Consider the following 22,920-nt stretch of genomic DNA (forward strand, 5'->3'; position numbering starts at 1 on the left):
GCACATGGACAGTTGGTTGTGGTGTTACATCGTCGCTTTTATTCATAAAGCAACTAATTTAAAGATGCCTACACGTGCTATGTATGGTTGCACAAACAGATTTTCAAAGAAATTTCTGGAATAACTTTTCACAGCTAAATATGCATGTGTGGAATGTACTTATTATACAATGATTTAGCCTATGGTTAGATTTGTATTGTTCATGTCTTAGTCTGATTAAGAGAAAGGAATAGTGTACTGATATCACTGTAATTAATTTTTATAATCACAATACTACGAATAAAACTTACACTTTGCAGACTTAAGCATTTACGAGAGAAGCTAACTTAACTTAACCCAAGTTGGAAGTATCAGTGTCGCGTGCTATAGAAAAGCCAGCATCGGATGTACCACCGAGGTATCTCTTCAATCGAATACAATAAAAATATCAAGAATAAAGGTGAAACTTCCGCATCTCCCCACACTACACAATTCCTCGGCCTCATATCACTTTAATAATCCCCTCAACTAACCTACTAACCCTGTCACATACTCGGCTTAATGTCACTTAGCTATCCCCTTATTTAACCCATTTAACCCATAAAGAAACTTAAATCAGACTTCAATCCCGTGTGTGGTATGGGGCAATATCGAAGATTGGACAGAATAAATAATCATATTTTAAAAATTCGGGATAATATTGTTTTACAGAACTGAATCATTTAAAAGTCATTAGCATCATCGTAATATTTACTTTATGAGCATTGTACACAGTACTATGGACACTATGCCTGTGCTCTGATTAGGCTTTTCACGCGAAACGACGAAAGTGCATAACTTCGAGAATATAGTCGCAATTTCGTAAATAAAAATTACGAGTCTAATGATTTCCTCATAGAATCTACAAAATATATTTGCATACAATCTGAAGGGTTGCGATTAAATCAGGTTTGACTTGGCATGGAATGCCTCGTCGACATGTTGTCTACAGAGAAAGAGCTGCCAGATCAGCTCCCACATTTTAACGAGAAGATCGCTGACAAATTTGCAACCAAAAATGATATAGTAATAATAATGCTTCATTTATTCTGACAGAGTTAAGGCCGTGAGGCCTTCTCTTCCACTCAACCAGAGGATAAAAAGGAAATACATGATAATATAAAGTTAATGCAAAAGAAAGTTATGGGTACACCTAAGACAAAATCGAAACAGAAAAATATGCATAAGTCAGAGGATTATCGAACTTTCTTACTTAAACTAGATGACAAATTAAATTAAATGATTACTTTATCAATCTTCTTAATGTATCCAGCTGTTTGCTGACAACATAAAGTCCACTATAGTCTAACATGATTACTTCATAAACCAGTTACAATTGTGAAATATAATATACCCTGGGACACTGTGCATTCTAAAACAAGATGTTTCCCTTTGGACTTGGCAGCGTTAAGGGTCAGGCAGCCCCTAACAGCTGTAGGTAATGAATTCCAAGAACGGATTGTGTCTATTGTAAAGATGAAGAATTCGCGGAAGTTCTGTGGAGAAGGACTGACAACAGAGTGATAATGGAGATATAAGGATGAGCTCCGTGTACCAGCATTCTATAACAGCTTTAGTCCAGAGATTTTCAAGCACATAATTATTTTCATCGTAACAGAAACATTTTATTTTATACTTTTTAAAATTAATTTAGTTCTCTGGTTTTAAATCAATGATTTACGATAAAGGCTCTTACTCGATTGAAATCTTGTGAATCCTTAGTTTTTACACCCATGCGCTGTCATCTCTTGCGTTCCCTTGAAGTTTTGGCATTGGCAGCACCTTGTCAGTAAGGTTAGTCTATGTTGACTGCAGGGCGGGTGGAAGTCTATAAATCTGCCAGAATCATTTGCTAGTCTTCCATATAACAGACTGCTAAGATTTTATAGAAGCTTAGCTCTAGTATTAAAGCATGCTGAAACCAATCCCGGTTGTAATTTCAAGTCATCAGAGGGGGATTATCCTGTTTTGTCAGGTGCCAGTACATACGATTCTAATTTTGCACCAACTTCAATATCCTTCTTTTATGATCACTTGTAATTTAGTTGAGAAAATCTAGAAGCTGCTTTATCAGCGTGGTTATTTCTGCATGAGGAACATTTGTCCCATAGTTTCTGATCACCAGGCTTGTAATGTTAGGAACCAATTACACAAGTTGCGTGCAGCATGGTGACAGGAGCTAGTGCAAGAACATTGCAATCGATTACATGAATAACAAGGTGCACATAAACAAATCGGGACAGCTCTAAAAGTAAATCTATGCCAAATAGCATTACAAAGATATATTTTTACATACCTTTCGTTACGTGCAGAAGAATTATCACAGAATTATTCATGGGTCTGAGTTTCCCACTTTCTTTTCTTGTGTTACAATGTCTCTGTATATAATATCGCTTGTCACCTCGTATGTTTGTATTACATAATTTACATGTAATGTTCCCATCATTCACTTCAAAACACTCACCAAATTCTGCTGCAAAAATATGCGCCGAGAACTTTAATCTTCGGCATTATTATTCAGCAGGTGCACTGTTCACGAATGCCACAGTAGTGACAGGTGAATGGATAGTCAACTGGAAACCACAGTGACACACCCTATCGGTCCCCAGAATTACAAGCCTATTGATCACAAATTCAACAATGTCTTCAAATTTCTGATCGTCATATCCATTTTTTTTTTTAATATACGGAACACTAATGTTGTTCACTCATCTATATTAAAATAAATGCTCTATTTATTCACAATTTCATCATAAATTTTCATTACTTCAAATGTTGCAAGCATTTTTCTTTCAGTCATTTTTATATTCTTACATCGGTGATTATTGTAATTGTTTTACACACCATGAGTTATGTTTCCAATTCGTTTATCTGTCTCAAAATTACGAACAATATTTAACTTCTGAAGAAGTAACACTTCTAGATTCTAGATCTACTGGTATTGACTGCTTTCACACTTGCAGCCATTTTAAGTACAATAACACTACCAGAACAGCTAGAAGAAGTCAGTGACTTCATTACTAGCTATGATTCACTCTTTAATAATAATTTGGGTAAGCTGTGAGTCACCACGTGATTTTCAACATTTCGGGCGGGTGCACAAGACTGTATAAATGTAGCTGTCCAGGGTCAATTTACTGGTAGGCTACATGATACAGCAAAAAACAATGCTTAGTAGAATTTGGACGATAATCAACTTTAGTACAACACTACGATAAGCAAGGTTCTAGTGTATTTTCTAATTTCAAATATATGATATAAATAAAATTACATCACATTTTCCTATTCTAAATTTATATCTTTATTGCACACAAAACTACTTTAATGTCAGCAACTGAATTTTTCGCCATCATGCAAATACTTATACATTATAATAACTTTAAACTAGGCCTATTATGTGCTAAACGTAGCCCCTACATGTACTGAGACTTAAATCTTATAGTTACAATGTGATTATAACATAAAACGCAATTCTCAAGTTAGAATAATGAACAACTTGCCTGGGTACTGCCTCATGAAGCCTGAGGAACTACCGAAGTACTGCCAGGACAAAGAAGGATCGTCTTGATAGTTTCGAGTGAAAATCTCATCCAAGTTCTCAGACCATTTTATGGCTTTTAGAATATCGGGTGCTGAAAATCGAACAAAATACGAAGTTCTAAATTAAATTGCATCTCCACAATAAGAAACTGTTAAAGCAATACACAGATTTTCATATGAATTTATAAAACATTGCATTAATGTGCACAATATTGATAAACAAAACTCTTGGAATAAATTGGAGAATGAATGGACAATTAAAACAGACACCAAGGATTGTATTGTATTATATTAATGTTCCATGGTATTCGTACATTGCTTCACAGTTAGAATATGGAACAAGTCAGAAAACTTAATATTACCGATACTATAAAGTCTTAATTTATAGTCACAGTCTAGTTGAAATATATACAGGAGAGGTTTACAATATAGCCTACTAGTACAACACAAAGTTTTAGTACCAATTTCATGAAGCGTTGTTGAATGTCATGAATTCACCTACAGAATAGAAGGCATGAGAAACTAGGTACTTCTTTAATTTGGCCCTAAATAATCTTATGTTTTGATTGGAGTGTAGGCTTTCACAGCCGGTGTCAATAGTAGAAAAGTTTTCCGGGCTATGAGGCCGTAGTCTGTTGGTTGTGTGACCAAACGTTTCGTTCACTGCTGCGGTGAACATCTTCAGTGGTGTCTATTGCTGGTGCAGCTGGTTCTACTAGACACCACTGAAGATGTTCACCGCAGCAGTGAACGAAACGTTTGGTCACACAACCAACAGACCACGGCCTCATAGCCCGGAAAACTTTTCTACTACTTATGTTTTGAGTTTCATTTTTTATATCTGTAGGGAGGCTATTAAAAAAATTTTACTGCCATACAACACACTACTTTTTGATAGCACGACAGACTTACCGATGGAGTATGAAAGTCATTTTTTGATGCGTATTTATGCTATGAACTGTTGAATTAGTTACAAAGTTTTCACAATTACATACGAGGAAGTTTATTAATGAAAAAATATACTGTCAAGCCATGGGCATTATTTGTAGTTCTTTTAAATAGTCCTACACGATTCCCTAGATTTGGCACTTACTATTATTCTAATTACTCTTTTTTGTGGCAGGAATATACTATTACTAACTGTGGAATTTCCCCAGAATATTATTCCAAAACTCATTATCGAGTGGAAGTATGCAAAGTATGTTGTTTTTAAGGTATTGATATTTACTATCTTTTGCATAGATCTAATAGCAAAACATGCTGAATTTAGTTTGGGGGTAATTTATTTAATATGATTTTTCCAATTTAACACATTATCGATTTTTAAGCCAAGAAATTGAATAGTTGTTGTTTCTATTAGGGACTTATTGTTAATTATTGCAATTGAAATTTGCGAGGTTGAATTTGGACAGGATTTAAATTGAATTATGTTTTGTTACAATTTAATACTAATTTACTGACTGAGAACCAGTCACATATTTTGAGGAGAATTTCCTCTGTTGAAGACTGGAATGTGTTGGAGTTATTGGCTGTAATCTGTAGGAAATGTATAAAAAACATTTTATCTTGTGACTTCAAAGGAATGCTTCTATTCAACATCACTCCTTAATAATTCTGTATGTGCAGGTAGGCTGCTGTGTTGTATAGTCAGACAAACGGATGCACGAAATAATTAAGACAATTCAGAAAGAAACAGTAGATGCATACCAAATTACACGTATATGTTGTTGTTGTTTTCTAATGCCAGGAGTTTGACAATAAAGTCATTTCACCTCTTGCACTCCAATATTTTTCAAAGATATTATCATGGTTAGCCATTGAAGCACAGATTTAATTACACGTAAATTGCACACAATATTTTCACTGAAACATATATACAGCTACAAGTAAACTGTTAAAACAAAAAAGGAATTCTAACACTAAGTGTATGTGCTTTATAACCTACATCTATTAAAGGAAGTCACCAAATATGTCATGCAATATGTGTCATGTAATAAAAGCCAAACTCGGTTATATTGGCAAATAATTAAAGTTTTAAATTAAAAGTATAAACTAGACTTTCAAAGGATAATATTTTCAAACAGAAACGAAACACAGCTTGCTCGAAAACAAATACTTGGTTGGTTTGTTGTCTCATATGTGAGGTTCATACCCTTTGTCAAGCAACTGGTTACTCCACCCAGCTTTCCCTCCCCCCACTCAGCCATCCCTCCATGCACCCAGCCAATCCTTCTCTGTCCACTCAGCCATCCCTCCATGCACCCAGCCAATCCTTCTCTGTCCACTCAGCCATCCCTCCATGCACCCAGCCAATCCTTCTCTGTCCACTCAGCCATCCCTCCATGCACCCAGCCAATCCTTCTCTGTCCACTCAGCCATCCCTCCATGCACCCAGCCAATCCTTCTCTGTCCACTCAGCCATCCCTCCATGCACCCAGCCAATCCTTCTCTGTCCACTCAGCCATCCCTCCATGCACCCAGCCAATCCTTCTCTGTCCACTCAGCCATCCCTCCATGCACCCAGCCAATCCTTCTCTGTCCACTCAGCTGCTCCTTCATCCACTCAACCTATCCTCACAAATAGATTCTTGACAGTTAGAATTGACTTGCGAATCAAGTGCCAACCAATCTCTAATCATAGATGATGCATGTGCATTAAGATAGTTTTGCCATTGTTTTCTGCATGTTATTTACAACATAACCTATACCAGTATGCCCTAAATATATAATCGTATTTTTAGTACTATTGTCTTCATATTATTGCCATTTTTCGGGAAGGTCATACTATATATAAGTGTGCATACTATTCTAAAATTTTACCGAATAAGTTATAAGCATAGACCTATTATTTTTTATTCAATAGCTCTAACATTTAATTCTCTGGATACGTTTTTATTTAATTTGTAAAATATATAGCATAGAGTAAGTTAACGATTTTATTTCAGTTCTCTTTTAAAGCAAAATTCACAGTTTGTGATTATGATGAGTAAACTCTTGATACTTCAGAATACCACATAAGTACTTATGTAGCAAAACCGTGCAAATTGAAAATGATTTAAAACACTTTTTATTGATGACAAACAAACAAACAAATATATAAACAAATAAATAAATAAATACATAAATAAATAAATACATACTGCAAGTAAATAAATAAATACATAAATAAATAATAAATATATAAATAAATACATAAATAAATAATAAATATATAAATAAATACATAAATAAATAAATAAACTAAATAAATAAACTAAATAAATAAATAAATAACTAAATGAATCAATGAAACAATCAATGAATCAATGAACAAATAAACAAACAAACAAACAAATAAATAAATAAGTGCATAAAAAGAGATGTCTCTTGCACAAAAAATAAATAATTCAATGATGAAATAACGTATATATGTACTTACGCGTATTATTCTGAAGTCGTTCCCAGATTAATTGTAATAAAATTATTTTCCAGAAGTGTTTTAAAATAGAAGTTAGGCTAATTTACGCCTGTTATTATTCCTTCAGATGTCTGATTCAAACAATTCTAGTGATAACGATATGGAATAAATATCCAGTGGGGATGAGCTAGGCTTGCTGGAATTATTTGAGGAAAGAGACAGGCCTAAAAATGAAACTTATTTTCAATATATTATCCCTAGGTACAATAACACGAATTTATTATTTCCATGTACTTCACCATGTAGCAGAGAATCTCTCTCTCTCAACAATTTGAAGTAAAACAATATTTTAATTAATTTATTCTGCTGTCGTAAGTTCTGCTGAAATCACGGATGGTTTGAAATTGGTATTCAAACCGATCATGTGCATTAGGTGAAGCTGGGACAGTTTGTAAACAGTTCTCAAACCATCATAGACGAACCTATTATGTATACATGTACAAGGTGGGCGATGTTCATCAACCTGGCCATGTAATTACTGCAAGGCAACACCCACAAACAATGCCATTTAATAAACAAAATGGAGCACTGGTCAGCTGTACATCGTGCTTTCGCTGTTGAGACTTTTTTTTATGGTGATTCTGCAGTACTGACGCAACGAATATTTAAATAACATTTTAACATTGGGAGGCAGGGCATGTTCCAGACCGGCAAACCATAAATAAGTTAACTGGGTACATAAGTTTCGAACTACAGCATCTACAGAAGATAAAAAGCATGGAGAGAAACCAAAGACTGTAGATGCTGTAAAACATTGGACGCATAAGGATTGATTTTCAACGAAGTCCCAAATGATCAGTATGCAGGCATACACAAACACGTCAAACCTCAAGAAGTGTCACTGGGTCGGATTTTGCACCAAGATATGAATTCCCATCCATACAACTTTCAGACCATAATTGTGTTGTAAGGAGGAAATTCAGTGAGCAATTTACTGAATGAACAACACAGCAGCCAGATCTCATTCGGCAAATGATAATGTCTGATGAAATACATTTTCAGTTGTGTGGCAATGTCAACATGAGATATTGGAGTGATGTGAATCCTCTTGAGCTTCATCAGAAACCTCGCCACTTTGGAAAACATAGTTTCACAGCTGCGTGAGTGCATCGAAAGAGATGAGGGGCACTTGAGAGCGGAAATTTAAAAAAAAATTATTGTTTTATTGATAAATGGCAATATGTCTTTCTTATGTATCAATGTTTTGAATAAAGTTCATGAACACGAGAAAAAAGCATATATATATATATATATATATATATATATATATATATATATAAACATACACACATTTAACTACTTACCCAATAGTTTATTTATTTCTTAGCATTGAAATTCGTCAACTCTGTTGTAGGATTAATTTTTTGGAGCTGTATGATATGAGTAGGTCTATTATTAAAATTTAACATGTTGCCTGATATTATCAGAGTCAAATGGATAAACTTATTGCTAGAATCCATCATAACTGAGCTATCATGCAAACTTCATACTTCTTAGAACAGTTCTTCTCGGGTTCTCAGCCAGATGGGTTGGAGATTTCCCTGAAGACGATGGCAGAGCTAGCCATGGAAGCTTGGAAGCAAATCTCCAACTGAGAACCCGAGAAGAACTATTCTACATCAAATGTCGGGAAAGCCTCAAGTCATACATTCATACTTCTTGCATACCTTGATCATATACGTTAGTGGGTACATGCACTGCACTATAGCTTGTGTTGACAGGTATGTTGTAGAAGTGTTTGTTTGAGGTTAGGATCATCTCCTTTGCCCCCTTTTCCAGCGGTTCACCTGGTGGCCGCAATGTCTTGGTATTGTAATATTCGTATTCTGTCACCACTTCATCCTGGTGCGATACAGCTGTTGCTTCTGCAGAATCCATGATCCGCTATCAACAAACATTAACAAAAAGATTTAAGTTAATTGTAATTATACATATATCTGGTAACAATCACATAAAAAGTTAATTCTGCTCTACAGAGGTAATTATTATGAGTGGTCTAACATTTCATTACTTGAGAGCCAAATGGAACATTTTATGAAGGAGTGAAGACCATCACTTCAAAATTGTCGATTTGCACAATACAGGAAGGAGAAAAAGGTACGTCACATATGTGTAACTTTACGGGAGATGACTTTTAAAACTGTACCTGCCTATCACTTACTTTATATTTACATTAAGAGTCGTTTATGGAAACTTCAATTTATTCATTTTACACACCTCACAAATTGTTAAAAACTGGATTATAATTAGATTTAGTAATTACAATTCACTTATTTAATGAGCAGATGGGTAATTTAACACAAAACAAAAATGAAAACTTCAATCAATTTACTCATTTGACACATTTTAAAATTAGGAAAATGAATGTGAAGACTGGGCCTGCTTTTCTGACACCAAGCTTACGGCTACCGGGGCTACCAGCGGTAGCCCAAGGAAATTACAAAAGAAAAAGTTTATAATATAACATAATGTAATAATTTTGTATTATTAGTTTTACCATAGTAATTAAAATTAAAGTAATTGTTAGATATATTTTGTGTAATAATAGGGTCAGCGGTAGCCCAAACCCTTTAACCAGTATACGCCACTGTAGTATAGTATTGTATAGTATAGTATAGTAGTTATAGTATAGTACAGTATAGTATAGTTTATAGTATAGAGTATATACTACTGTTTGTGAAAAGTGCAACACCCTGAAAGAATGGCCCGAACGACATGACTGCGTGGCACCACCAACTTATGACCTGGCTGGAAACCCGAGAACGTTTGAGTTATCATGTCGCCAGGAAAGCTTCAGTAGTTAATTTATTTTGTTATCATTCTTTAGCGATATAAATAATATTCAAGTTATCATTTGTATTCTGTTATCGTTCTTTAGTGATATAAATAATATTCAACTTATTATTTATATTGTGTTATAGTTCTTTAGCAATCAAAGGAATATAAATTTAATGTTATAATGGAAACAATACAGTCGCATAATACTAATGTTAGTTTTTTCTTCTTATATTATTACATTATACTATCCTGTAACACAATAAAATGAAAAGGATTGATGAAGATTTGAAGCTGAGATGTTGACATCTAAATTCTAATGTTCTTCCAACTGAGCTACGGGGCCACAAGTAAAGAAGCATATGCGGAAAAATTGGCCCAATCCCCTTCCAAGCCATCGTGATGATTTGTGGAACCTCGTCGAGGACGCCTGGGATGCCATAGCTGAGAACTGAAAAGACTAGTCGATTCGATGTCCACTCGACTGCAAGATGTGATCGAGATGGGAGGAAAATGGACTAAATATTGAATCGTGACTTTTTGTTTTACTTTTGAACTTTTAATTGTTTGAATTTTCTAAGGCAGACGCCAGTAAATTTGTTGTTTATGCCACGAAAGATATTTTTGTCGAGAATATAATCTTTCTTTCTTTCTTTCCATTTGCAACAACAATGTTATAATAAATCATGATAAATTCATGGCATAATATATTCATGAACCTGATGTTAATTACGTACTAAAACAGTCATAAAGAGGCAGAAGCATTTTTTTCTCTTTTAAAAACAAAAAAACATAAAAAGCACTAGGTTGTGTTTGAACGCACGACTTCACAAATACCAGCCTGAAACGCTACAACTGTAACACAGAGAATACTATAGATATCAGGCAACGTGGTCCAACAACATGTAACATCACCTGTCTCCGAATTGTGACGGAGATACCCGAAGGGAACTTAGTTTCTAGAGAGTGGCCACTTTTTCTTTTGACAGCTTTGCAAACTTTTAGATAATGATTGGCCTTGTTTTGGAAGAAAACAATCTTAAAATATAATTACAGAGGTCTAAAAAAATCATAAATATGTATAAATCATAAAAATGGGCAAATGGACTGAGCAAGTTTTGGAATTACACTTTTCAATTTCCATCCAAATTTGGTTTCACATTTCTATATATGTATTCAATTATTTTGGATACGAAGAAAGAACTGAACCGACTACAGAAACACACGTAGTTAGTGAATCTCACCTTCACTGCACTGATCTTCAAGTCTGTCATATTCTTGACGTCATTCGCTATCTCTTTTGCTAATATGCTTCCATCTTTCCGGCTGAACTGTACCGACTTGTAATTCTGAAAAAAAGGATTAGGATTAATAATTATAAAGGTAATTACATGAATTTTACAAAAAGTTACTTCTCCAGGATCTAGAAAAAATGTAAATCACATGGAAATTTATTAAACTTGTCTTAAAACCTAAATCCCTGGGCCTGGGGGAGAGCAGTTGAGACCCCTGGTGTGTTCAATTCCATGAGAGCAATTCTGCAAGTTTTCAAAGTATTATTACTCTTTGGTTTGAACAAGATCCATTTTTTCTGAGAAGTTTAAGTTTTTGTTAAAAACCCATTGCTGAGGGAATGAATCCTTTAGACAATAATAAATACATTTTTCTTTCGGTGAGCATTGTAGGACCAAGTCCAGTTTATTTGTTGCAATATTTTCATCTGTGTATAACATGCTATAACTCGTTCTATTAAAGCAGACGCTGATTCAAAGGCAGATGTTCTTCAGCACCGATAAGACTGCAGCCAATAGGAAGATTGCAATGTTGCCAGTTAGGTTAGGCTATACTGTCATTGTTGACAAGTATAATTCCTCACAATATATGACTTTCAGTCCAGAGCCCATGTTTTTGCGATGTCTGGTTTGCATGTTACAGACAGATCACTTTGGACAGTGGCTTTACATATATTTCTCTTAACCAAAAATACTGCACTATGTAGTGCAGCGAGTTTTATGTGCCCGTTACCTGGAAGTCGGTCGCAGTTGTAAGGTTTATGTGTCTGCTTATAGATCGAGCTCGTGTGTGTACATGGTAAACGATTTTAAATGTCATTTGGTCCTAAAGTGGATAAGTCAAGTGATCAAAAAACGATATGCATATAAATGTTTATTAAATGAACGAAAAGTTAGGGCCTTGCAGCTACAGTGCAAGTGCCCGCATGGTGCAATCTGTGTATACAGAAGCAACACATAATGAAAGATGAGAGTAGTACAATATTATTGATATACAGAGTGTTTCAGAATTCAACTGAAGAAATTTAAGGCATTGTAGAGGGGTCCCAGGTAAGTATTTTGAGACAGGGAACTAGACGTCTGTGGGTTCAAACTTGCACGCAATGGCACGAAATATTTTTGGGCCAGTGGTCTTCACTAATTGACTTTGCATGTGGCACAGCAATACCTTTGGAAATGTGTCTGATACCATGTTGCTGTGTGTCTGTGGCACAATCGGTACGGTAAATATTGTAGATGGTTTCTGTCAGAGAATGAAGTCCAAAGTTCAAATTCCAGAAGGTACTTTTTTTTCACTTAAGGTATGTAACTTTATATTTTGTTGTAACATTATTTTGTAATGTATGTAATGACAATTTATTGTTCAAAAGAGCGAAGAAGAAATGCATATCCATAATTCTGGACAAGTCACAGTACATTTATCTATTAGCTAGTGCACACCAGTACGGTATTCTGTTTAATAGAAAATATCTTAACAACATTGATAAATGGGAACAGAAAGACATTTCTCTTTTCGTCTTCCTTAGAGGAAGAAGCAAGCAATATCCAGGAGTTACTGTACAGTACAGTAATTAAGAGAAGAGAATAATGAAAATTTGAAATGTCTTTTCTTTTTTTTTTTCCACAAACTTGAAATTTCTTGTGTGCTTAACAACTGTAAGTATGTATAAAATCTAAAATTGAGTGTTATATAAAAAAAAAAAAGGGGGAGCCCAAATTTGGCAATTAGCCCCACATTTGTAACTATTTACAAAAACTGATATAACTCAGTCAATTTTTTTTTTTTTAAGATAGGTATTTGAGAAGTTCTTTTACCATTAAATTCACAAAAAAATATATCACAAAATGGCTTCACTTGATTTTTAATATGCTTTACAGAAACATTATAACTGAGTTCACAATATCATGAATTTCAGTTTTCGAGTCCACTTCTTTGCATATTATTAATAGTTTTTATATTCAATTTAAATATCAAAATTCTAATGAAGCCAAATCTTTTTAAATAGTCTGTACAAAATATGAGCTTCCTATCATTGATAGTTTCTGAGTTACATAATTTATAGTGAGAACGGTGACCAAAAAAGTGATTTATGGAAAAACACTTGACTATAAACTTTCACTTGAAGGGCCAGAGAATTTATTTGTCTCGGTTCAGAATGAATTTGGATACGCCACTGACTATTCTCTATTGTTGCTTTCCCAAATCTTATTAATTTGTCAGGAAACTCAAATTCTTACACAATGCTATAAAGTGCAGCACTATTAATGCTATCTACAAAGAGATGGTAAGTTTCAATATTGTATTTTGTTCTCTTTCAAGGTTATGTTGTAATGTACACCCTTTGACATGGAAAATGGCCACTCTCCTGTAGCATAAATTTGTTTAAGTGTCGTTAGGGTTAAGGTGACATTCACATGGGCAAATATTAAGTATCGAGATCAGAAGATGAATCAAGTTGTGGCAGCAATGTATCTGTATGTCAAGAAACGACACAATCCCTATGAAGCTTTTATGGCCTAGTGATAGAACTCTTTCTTCTCGTTACAAAGACCAGGCTTCGAATCTCTCTATGTAAAATGCATGCATGTAAACACAGTGCACATGATGATTCCTGAGCTGTTCCGAGGTGGGACATAACTCTGAACATCAGCGTAAGGATGTTACTGTGAATGTCGAATGTCTTACATTTGATGCATGTTGGAAATTTCTAACAAGAAAAAAGGTTTCTCAACAATCACCAGAGAATGTCGACAGCCCCCAAAGAGTATCTGTGCATGTTAAAAAATAAAAAATAAACAAGTTTATGCACACAATATATTATATTATAGCATAGTAATTTATCTATTGCCTTAGTGACACCTGATAGCACACATATTTCAAAATATTTCCTTCAATGCAGAGGAATATATTTCTTCATAATACACACTCAAACTGCTGAACTGTAAATTGAAAATTTAACATTGTCTCAGAAATCAGTGCTGTTAACATGAACAGAAACTCTAGGAATTCATTTTTGTAAGAAACATGGGATGAATTTTCAAAGTAACAGAACTAGTACAAGATATTGAAATGTTTAAACATTGTTTAGATTAATCCACTTTATATAGAGGACGCCATTACTTTTACAAATGCATTTATTTGATGAACATTTCTTTACACAAGAATAACGTTTGTACCTTCGACCACTGCTATAATTATGATTCGAGAGAAATTATTTCACATGATGGTGTTCCTCAACAATGTCAAGGTCCACACATGTGGAGTAATGGTTAGCGCGTCTGGCTGCGAAACCAGGTGGCCTGGGTTCGATTCCCGGTTGGGGCAAGTTACCTGGTTGAGGTTTCTCCAGGGTTTTCCCTCAACCCAAATATGAGTAAATGCTGGGCAACTTTCGGTGTTGGACCCTGGACTCATTTCACCGGCATTATCACCTTCATCTCATTCAGACGCTAAATAACCTAAGATGTTGATAAAGGGTCGTAAAAATAACCTACTAAAAAAAACAATGCCAAGCCATTTCTCCTTACATGCTGAAAGCTACTCAACTGTTCCAACTTGATAATACTCATTATCATGAATGTGAGTCCTCAATCAACATCTGGAATGCTTATAGTTACACTATAAGGAGAAGAAATTTTACAGATGATATCTACATCTGACTGATAATTCTTTACTTTATTTCATGTCTTTTTTTTTTCAAAACATGTAATGACGTATTACTGAAGCACTATATCTTTCCATATGTTGTTTTCTCTTTGCCACTTTCACTAACTCATCACATTCCAAACAGAATTGTACCACGCGCCACACCAACGCCTGATGCTCTGCAAAACAACTGAAAACAAGCATGTAGCTGCGTGAAGTGTATGTAGACATTCTCCATTACAGTATTTGTGACCATGATAATTCGCCACTGACTGATGCAAAAGAAATTTCATCTGCCATTCATATTTTAACTTTCAGCAAAAATAACCTTTTGGGAAATGTCGACAAGTTTATTGTTCCTGTTTGTCAATATTCGTCATATTTCTGACATTCACAGTAATAGCAACATATTTGTATCTGACCAATAGTGAATTTCCCACAATGTTAGATAGTTTGATAGTTTTGTGTTACCCTCTCTGCATATGACGAACAAAGAATTTTAAAAAGTATTTTATATATCGGCCAGCCGGGTTGCTCAGTTGGTAGAGCAACTGGCTACGAATTGGAAGGTTCTGGATTCAATTGTAGGTGGTGATGGGATTTTCTCTTTCCCGTAATATCCAGAACAGGCCCGAGGTTCACTCAGTCAGTCAAATTAAGTACCGGGTCTTTCATGATTGTAAAAGACAGAGTGTGGTGCCAATCAAACCATCTCACTCTAGAGTCGAGGTCAAGAATGCATGGAGCTCTACTTCCATGCCCCCCAAGCACCTTCATGGCCTGTATAGGAAATACTTATTGTGTGTAATACCGTTACTTGAGCACTGCATTTGATTTCCTTTAATATGCAATTTTCCATTCACCAGACAATGTCTCCTTTTTCCAGATAATTTTAACTGACTCAGTTCATGTTCACCATATTTCAAGAGCTCTGCTTCTGTTCTGCCAAAACAATTATTGGGCTCCGACCTATTTCTTGCCTCTATCATATTCTCAGCTCACTGTAAAATTTGATGGGTTCTTTGTTTAAATTAAGTTGTGAACTGAAGCACTGAAAATCCATGAGCTTCAAACTATCCACCACCAAGGAGTGCATCTGCAGAGCAATCAGATCAAGTGTGGACAGAGCCAAGCATGCACGTGTTCAAGGTTAGTAAACTGGTTTCTGGTTTCCAAGAGATTGGCCAGTAATGCCAGTCAAAGTGTGGATAAGTGTAAACTGTATAATGGCTAATCAAATGTTTATTGCCAAACAACATGTATATTGTATATATTTATGATTCATATGTGTTAACCCAGTTTACTAGCCAAGTATGAAGGTGGTTTGAAACACGATTCCCAGGTGTAAAAATTCCATTATGGAGAACAACCCATAATCTTTATAATAAATTTCAGGCAATGGAAAGTGTTCAGCATAAGAAACAAAACAAACAGTGTAGGGTTGTCACAGAAGAAACATTAGATGACATTAGTCATCGATTGGAACAGTCACCTAGAAAATCACTTACGTGCCTTTCACAACAAGTAAGAATTTCTTATAGATCTGTGCAAAAAGTTACTAAATTGTTAAAATTGTAGCCATATGAAATAACTAAGACACATGCTCTTCAACAAGGTGATCATGCACTTTGTTAGTGGATGCTGAATAATATTCATAACGGACTAACAGACCCACATTTAATATTTTTCTCAAACAACATTTCATAAAGAAGTGCCAAAAATGTATGGATAACGAAGGCAGCCAGTTTCAGCACCTTCATCAATAAAGTTGGTAAGGAAGACACTTTAAAATAATTATGGAAAATTGTATAGCTGTATCACAGTGACTCTACACTGTCCGTTCCCTGCCAGGAGTGTCTACAACTCATCTGATCTCTCTGCATTGCATGAAGTTTACCTTCTGGATGTCTTCTCTGCTGGTCACATACTCCCCCAGATGCCACAGCTCTGCTCCAAGTTTTCCAGCCCATATTCGCACCCTACATAATTAATACGTTATCACATAAATGTGTCCACTACGAAAATACATACAAGAATAATAACAATGTATGTTAATATAGATAACACATACAAGGAGCGAAAAAACACACACACACACACACACACACACACACACACACACACACACACACACACACACACACACACACACACACACACACACACACACACACACACACACACACACACACACACACACCCCGCGCGCGCGCATACTTACATCACAGTCTAGTATATACAGTCACGAAGCTTGAGTTGATGAGGATACTAGGAACAATAGACTGTGCCGGTACTGTTTCACATTGTATGTGATGACGCGATAGTAATCCGTGACTATATACTAGACTGTGGTTACTTCTCTTTATGAACAAGACCTAAAATGGGCACTTCTATTAACAGAAATTACGACTACAAATAACAAATAAAAAATACCATAACCCTAAACATATGGGGCAATCCACATCTCCCCAGGTCAGAGTTATATAGCTCCCTCCCTCTCTCTCTCTCTCTCTCTCTCACATTAGGTATGAAGAAAGCACAATTCTGCAAACTGTTATGCAAATCAAGGCTATATTCTACGGACATTCATTGTACAACTTGTCTGTTTACAGTATAGATAAGAAAGATTCGGACAAGCCTGGAGGAAGTTCATTCAGCTCACTTCATGTGACAGTGAGTTCGCGAGATATCTCTCCCTTTTGAAAAGTATGGAACAAAGTATTTTAGATACTTATTGGAGAAAGTGGATTTTTAAAAAAGGAACACGATTGTTAGCTAACAGAGCCTTATAAGTTACATGGAAAATGTCCTTCATACATAAACTGAAAGAATAGGGGCATACTTAAAATACGAGTAAGCCTAATAATATCGCAAGTCATTTTCAATTGTTTCCAGGGTTGTAGTCCAAACTTTACAGTGCCGGAGCTCTTTTTTGTTTTTTAACTTTTGGGGAAGGGGAAGGTTTGGATGCAAAAAAAAAATAAGACAAAGAAAGAAATGCCATAAAGTAAGACTGTAAGGAGAATGCAAGGCAACACCAATCAATACCTACTCCATTTAGCTTCTGAAGCTCAAGTAAACCAAAATGATCACTGTAAGGGTGATCATTCTGCGCAATGTAATAAGCTGATATAAATTTCGCTTTTGTTGCTTCATGGTGGGCTGCACTTGTTTATTCGCCAACATTTTCAATTGATTGCTTTTCAGACATATCAATAATTGTTTGTGCAATATTATGAGCATTGGATTTCTTGTGTTCAATGATTTTTTTCGTAGTGACTTAAGCTTATCTGATCTGATCTGTTTGATCCCCAGTAATTTACTGAATATAAGCGCCATTCATTAGATACAGAAATACAGTCTTCTTTTAATGCACCTAATGTAGTTACTTCATGACACACTTTACAGCCTAGCTTACATTGCTTACACTCAATCCACGGATAAGCTTCTTTTTTTCTTGACCACATATTTTCTTTCATTCCATACATGCCATCTGAAATTTCATGCAATGAGATTGTCTGTGTTCAGCAATTACTCGGAACAGATTATACCCAGCAGAAAGATTTTGCTGTATGGCTGCAGGTTCTTCTTCAGGATGAACCCTATGCCCTCATCTTTATGAGTGATGAGGTGCATTTCCATCTAAACAGGTTCGTCAATCAGCAAAACTCTGGTACTGGGCACTGGAAAATCCAAGACAACTGCATGAACGACCTCCGCATTCACCCCATGTGACAGTATGGTGTGCGATATGTTATCGGTCCCTATGTTTTTGAAGAGGATGGTGTAGCGGTAACAGTGAATTTCAATCGTTACATGCACATGATAAACAGCTTTTTTCTGTCAGAACTCCAGATGTTGAACTTGGAACAACAAGATGGGGCTACACCCACACCGCCAGAAATTCAATGAACATCTTACAGGGATCCTATCCTGGTCATTTGTTTTCCAGGTTCGGAGATGTGCCTCTGCCTTCTCAGTCTCCTGACCTGAGTATATGCGACTTCTTTCTGTGGGGATATCTGAAAGGGTGAGTTCACTTCGACAAACTGAAGACAGCTATTCGTAGAGGTGCTGCAGATCAAGCAAGACCAGGCATGCATATGGGGCAGCTTCACTTCTCGACTTGAAAGCTGCATCAAGAAAGATGGACATCAGCTGCGTGATTTTAGGTATGCAAAATAAATGGCACAAGTTCACACACAAGTTAAAATCAAAATAATAAAGTTTGGTGAAAAATTAACTTTGTACTGTTCATTCACAAATGGGTACACTCCCACGAACTCAGAGAGAGATTTGGATTCCGTAAGACATTACTGAAATGCTGTTTGATATGATGGAACCATTTCTACAACACAGTTCTGAAATTAATTCAGCATTATCCATATGATTAAAACTACTTAAGTAGTTGCAGGATATTTATTAAATGTCCATCGAACTACAGCTGGTAGGGCATTTGACAATGTATTAAATACTTTCGTTGCCTTAAAAAATTGCATCTGTCAATGCCGAATAGCTAAGAGAGTGCATCACACAATAAGAAACAATTCTTCATACTCTGTCGATTTCCGAATGTGATAGGGGCTATTGCTTGTATACATAACTCACCCTCTGTCCTCCTGACCCTAATGCAGAACTGTAAACATGTCTCTTCTCAAGTTATTAGTGATGCGAATCTGAAGATTTTGAGTGCAGTAGTCGCTGGCACGCTTCTACACATGATCCACGCATTTGGAACAATAGCATAGTTGCTGCTGGATTTGGAAAGAGACAGTATGACAGATTGTTGGTCAGTGACAGTGGGTATATACTCTCTAGAGATACCTGTGTTTCGGCCCCAAAACAGTAGCCAAATGGCACCTCCAATTGAACTCGTATCCTTACAAGAAATATTGTAGAACACGTGTTTGGTCTGTGGGAGAAAAAAAGTTCTCAGATTCTGACTAAAACCATGAGATTTGAGCCAACCAAATGTGCAAAATAAATGTTATCATAGCTACTGCTGTTCTCCATAACTTTGGGATACAAGTCGGCGATGTGTTTGAAGTTGATCCTGTAAAAGTGGAAGGCGTCGATGAACATAAAGTTCAACAGGCAGCAAATGCAGCTGTTAATAGGTCTGTTATAGTTAACCATTCTAATTAGCCTGTGACGAACAATATGATACATACTGGTATATGCAGTTTGCAAGTACTTCAAACAATCATTGTTGCTCATTTTATTTTATTTTTTTTTACTTAGTTGACGATGCTGTATCAACTACTATGTCATTTAGCGTCGATAGAACTGATGATAGGAGATGGTATTTGACGAGATGAGGCCGAGAATTCGCCATGGATTACCCGACATTCGCATTACGATTGGGGGAAAACCTCGGAGAAAACTGATTAGCCCAAGCGGGAATCGAACCCACACGCGAGCGCAACTCAGGATCAGCAGGCAAGCACCTCAGCCGACTCAGCTACACCGTTGGCTTTCTTTTTTATTTTTAGTTAAACAATTCATACATACGGCCAATTATATATACATTTGTTTTTATTTTAAAAATTGTAGAATTTATAAGGAATTCTTTTTTTCAATTTTACCCCCCACGTCTCATTTATTTCTCAATTCCACTAAGCTAAAGCCTACTTCTTCATTATTTCGGCGAACCGTTCCTTCTCGCTATCTGGTACTTTTTGAGTGCTTTTAGTATCTGCAAATGCCTTGTGTACCCATTTTGATAGGCCTACTTAAAACTGCATTGAACTCGGTCTCAACAATGGATACACCTTGCCGATTATGCTTACTACTTTAGTAAAAATAATTTACTTTAGTTACAACTAAAGAACTAGGCTATATCTATAGCAACTGTTGGCTAAACTAGTGCTGCGTTAGTTCCTCGCACTTTGCTTATACACCTTCAAGTGTTAAGAGTTCTCTCCTCAGTCATACCAACATCACTTTGGTGACATTACTAAAGTTTCAAGCTAGTGTACACTCACACTATGCCATGCATATATACGAAACTGTAACAGGTTAGTTCAGGCTTTTATGCCAGCATATACAGTGAGCAAAGACTGGTGATTTTTTTTGTGATGTTGTCACTACTGGTCTGTAATAAGATAGTGTAATGACGGATTTTCATTTACAAACTCAGCAGAACTAACTCAGCGCTAGTTTCACCTAAGTGCTTTTACCGTGAATTATTGTATTGCAACTGCTAATAAAAAATGTAATGTATTCTATAAAGCACTGAAATAAAGAAGCATCAAAATACATTAAGTTATTCATTTATAAATTAATACGTCATCATTGTAGCCTCTATAGAGAGACCACATCCAGAATGCCAGAGTGGTTTCTTTCTGGAAATACTACGATGCACATAACCTTTTAGAATATAAAAACAAATGAGGGAGGGTGGATCTACAAAACGGTTTCCCTTTTAATTTTACAAATGACAATGTTCTACAAAACTGTTTCCCTTTTAATTTTACAAATGACGATGTTCTCTCAATATGCGCCATTTTACACAAAATTAACATGTAATACACACATGCACTTTTTATTAAAGTAACATTCAACAACGAAGAGCATTCACAGAATACCAATATAGCGAGACATATTGTGACGGAGAGGCTAGCCGCGATTCCCACCGAGACCAGCCTCGCACAGAACTCATCCTGGAATGACTGCCAACAGTGAACTTAATATATGGAAGGATCGGAGTGAAACCAAATGTTACTGTACATGCAGCTTATAGGCCTGCTGTTAATAGGCATAACAACTCAATTTTTTTTGGGTAGGCTGTCTCAAAAGTCTATTAAGGGTTTCGCCATTGCATCATACCAAATCATATCCTATTGGCTAGTGTTGACGCACGCACTAGAAATTAGTTCGCAGTTCAAGATGTTGATTAAGTATTTATGATAATTTAGACAGAAGTCAAATACGACAAAATCATGAACCGAGATTCGTGATACTTTCAGAGCGCAGATATGAGTTATCACAAATTCATTATCACAAAATTAACATTATTGTCTAAAGTAAACTGACTTTTTAGGCCGTACTGTTGCGTTTCATGCAAATAGAACCTGGCACAACCTAACATAACCTGTATTATATCGCATGTAATATCTAGACTTGACTCGCTCTTTCGTAACCTACAAAGTTCTCTCCTGTAGGCTACGTGCATAGGCATATAAACATTATTAATATTATACTGAACATAGACAATCAATAAACTGTAGCCTGGTGAACTGCACAGGTAGTAACATAAAGACTACTGCGTAATAGCTACAATTTGAAGTTATCAAGTGTTTACCTCTACATCGTTCTCGTGTGGAAAAATCGGGCTATTCATCAAGATATGAAAATGCATTGCTTTATAGTATTCAATGCCTGCCTTCATAGTAATGGAAATTAGTTACTTCATTTCCAATTACCAAAAGCACGTAGAGTGTTCGCGCGCTGCAGTTAGATGACAACAGTGTTGCCAACACATAAGTTGTATTCCTGTCAGTATAACACCTGGAAAACCGTCAGAATCCGTCAAAATTAAAAAAAAGACCAAATAAATATATATAAAGCAAATTTTAACACAACTTACCAATCCTGATTAAAATAATAATTCGTCAACATCTAACTTGATTACGAGGAAATCTGAAACATAGGATTCTTAAACATAGTATGGAACAGGCAGCAGGGCTGTTCAAATAAAAAGTAAAATCTCCCAAAAATTAAACAATTAAAAATGACAGCAGCTAGACATGTCAAAAGACGATGTAAATCGTAATTTCCGCCAGAAAATCCGTCACCCGTCAAAGCCATTTTTTCCCGTCCGCTACGTTGAAATTCCGTCAGTTTTGACGGGAATTTCCGTCCAGTTGGCAACACTGGATGACAAAAGGACTTCACATTATAGGCTGTGTTCAGCCGGGACAGCGTTGAGGTAGCGCTGAAGTAGCGACAGCATTGAACCAAAGACGTTTTGCATTGAACGCCTTGCTGGCCGACAGCGCTGAAATAGCGGGCGCCATTTTTCGTAGCAATTTTTTTTTTCGCTGCAAGCCTGCTGCTAGCCAGCGAAAGTGGAGGGGCTAGGCAACAACCAATGGTAACATATATTCCGGTGTAGACGGAACAATAGCAGCGTGTTTCTTTGTCAACAAGTTAGACGAGTTAGAATTTCTAACTCGTTGTTCTTTGTAAAC

The 22,920-nt window shown here is 35.9% G+C and overlaps 1 protein-coding gene across 10 annotated transcripts in view; it reads right to left on the reverse strand.

Annotated features, from left to right (window-relative positions):
* stj (voltage-dependent calcium channel subunit straightjacket) overlaps positions 1 to 22,920 on the reverse strand; it is a 170,434-nt gene that overhangs the window by 142,438 nt on the left and 5,076 nt on the right. For 9 of the 10 annotated variants that reach the window (XR_011331078.1, XR_011331079.1, XR_011331077.1 and 6 more), the window contains exons 2-5: positions 16,626 to 16,707; positions 11,035 to 11,139; positions 8,683 to 8,899; positions 3,519 to 3,650 (exon numbers count right to left, since the gene is read on the reverse strand). Coding sequence is in view for 4 of the 10 variants with exons in the window: in XM_069819578.1 (XP_069675679.1) it covers positions 3,519 to 3,650; positions 8,683 to 8,899; positions 11,035 to 11,139; positions 16,626 to 16,707 (536 nt within the window). In the remaining 6 variants the exon portion in view is untranslated. Of the gene's footprint in view, positions 1 to 3,518; positions 3,651 to 8,682; positions 8,900 to 11,034; positions 11,140 to 16,625; positions 16,708 to 22,031; positions 22,181 to 22,920 lie in introns of those variants that run through there. The other variant, XR_011331080.1, reaches the window with a different exon arrangement.

Source organism: Periplaneta americana, chromosome 2 (assembly GCF_040183065.1).
Source record: "Periplaneta americana isolate PAMFEO1 chromosome 2, P.americana_PAMFEO1_priV1, whole genome shotgun sequence".
Taxonomy (NCBI): Eukaryota; Metazoa; Arthropoda; class Insecta; order Blattodea; family Blattidae; genus Periplaneta; species Periplaneta americana.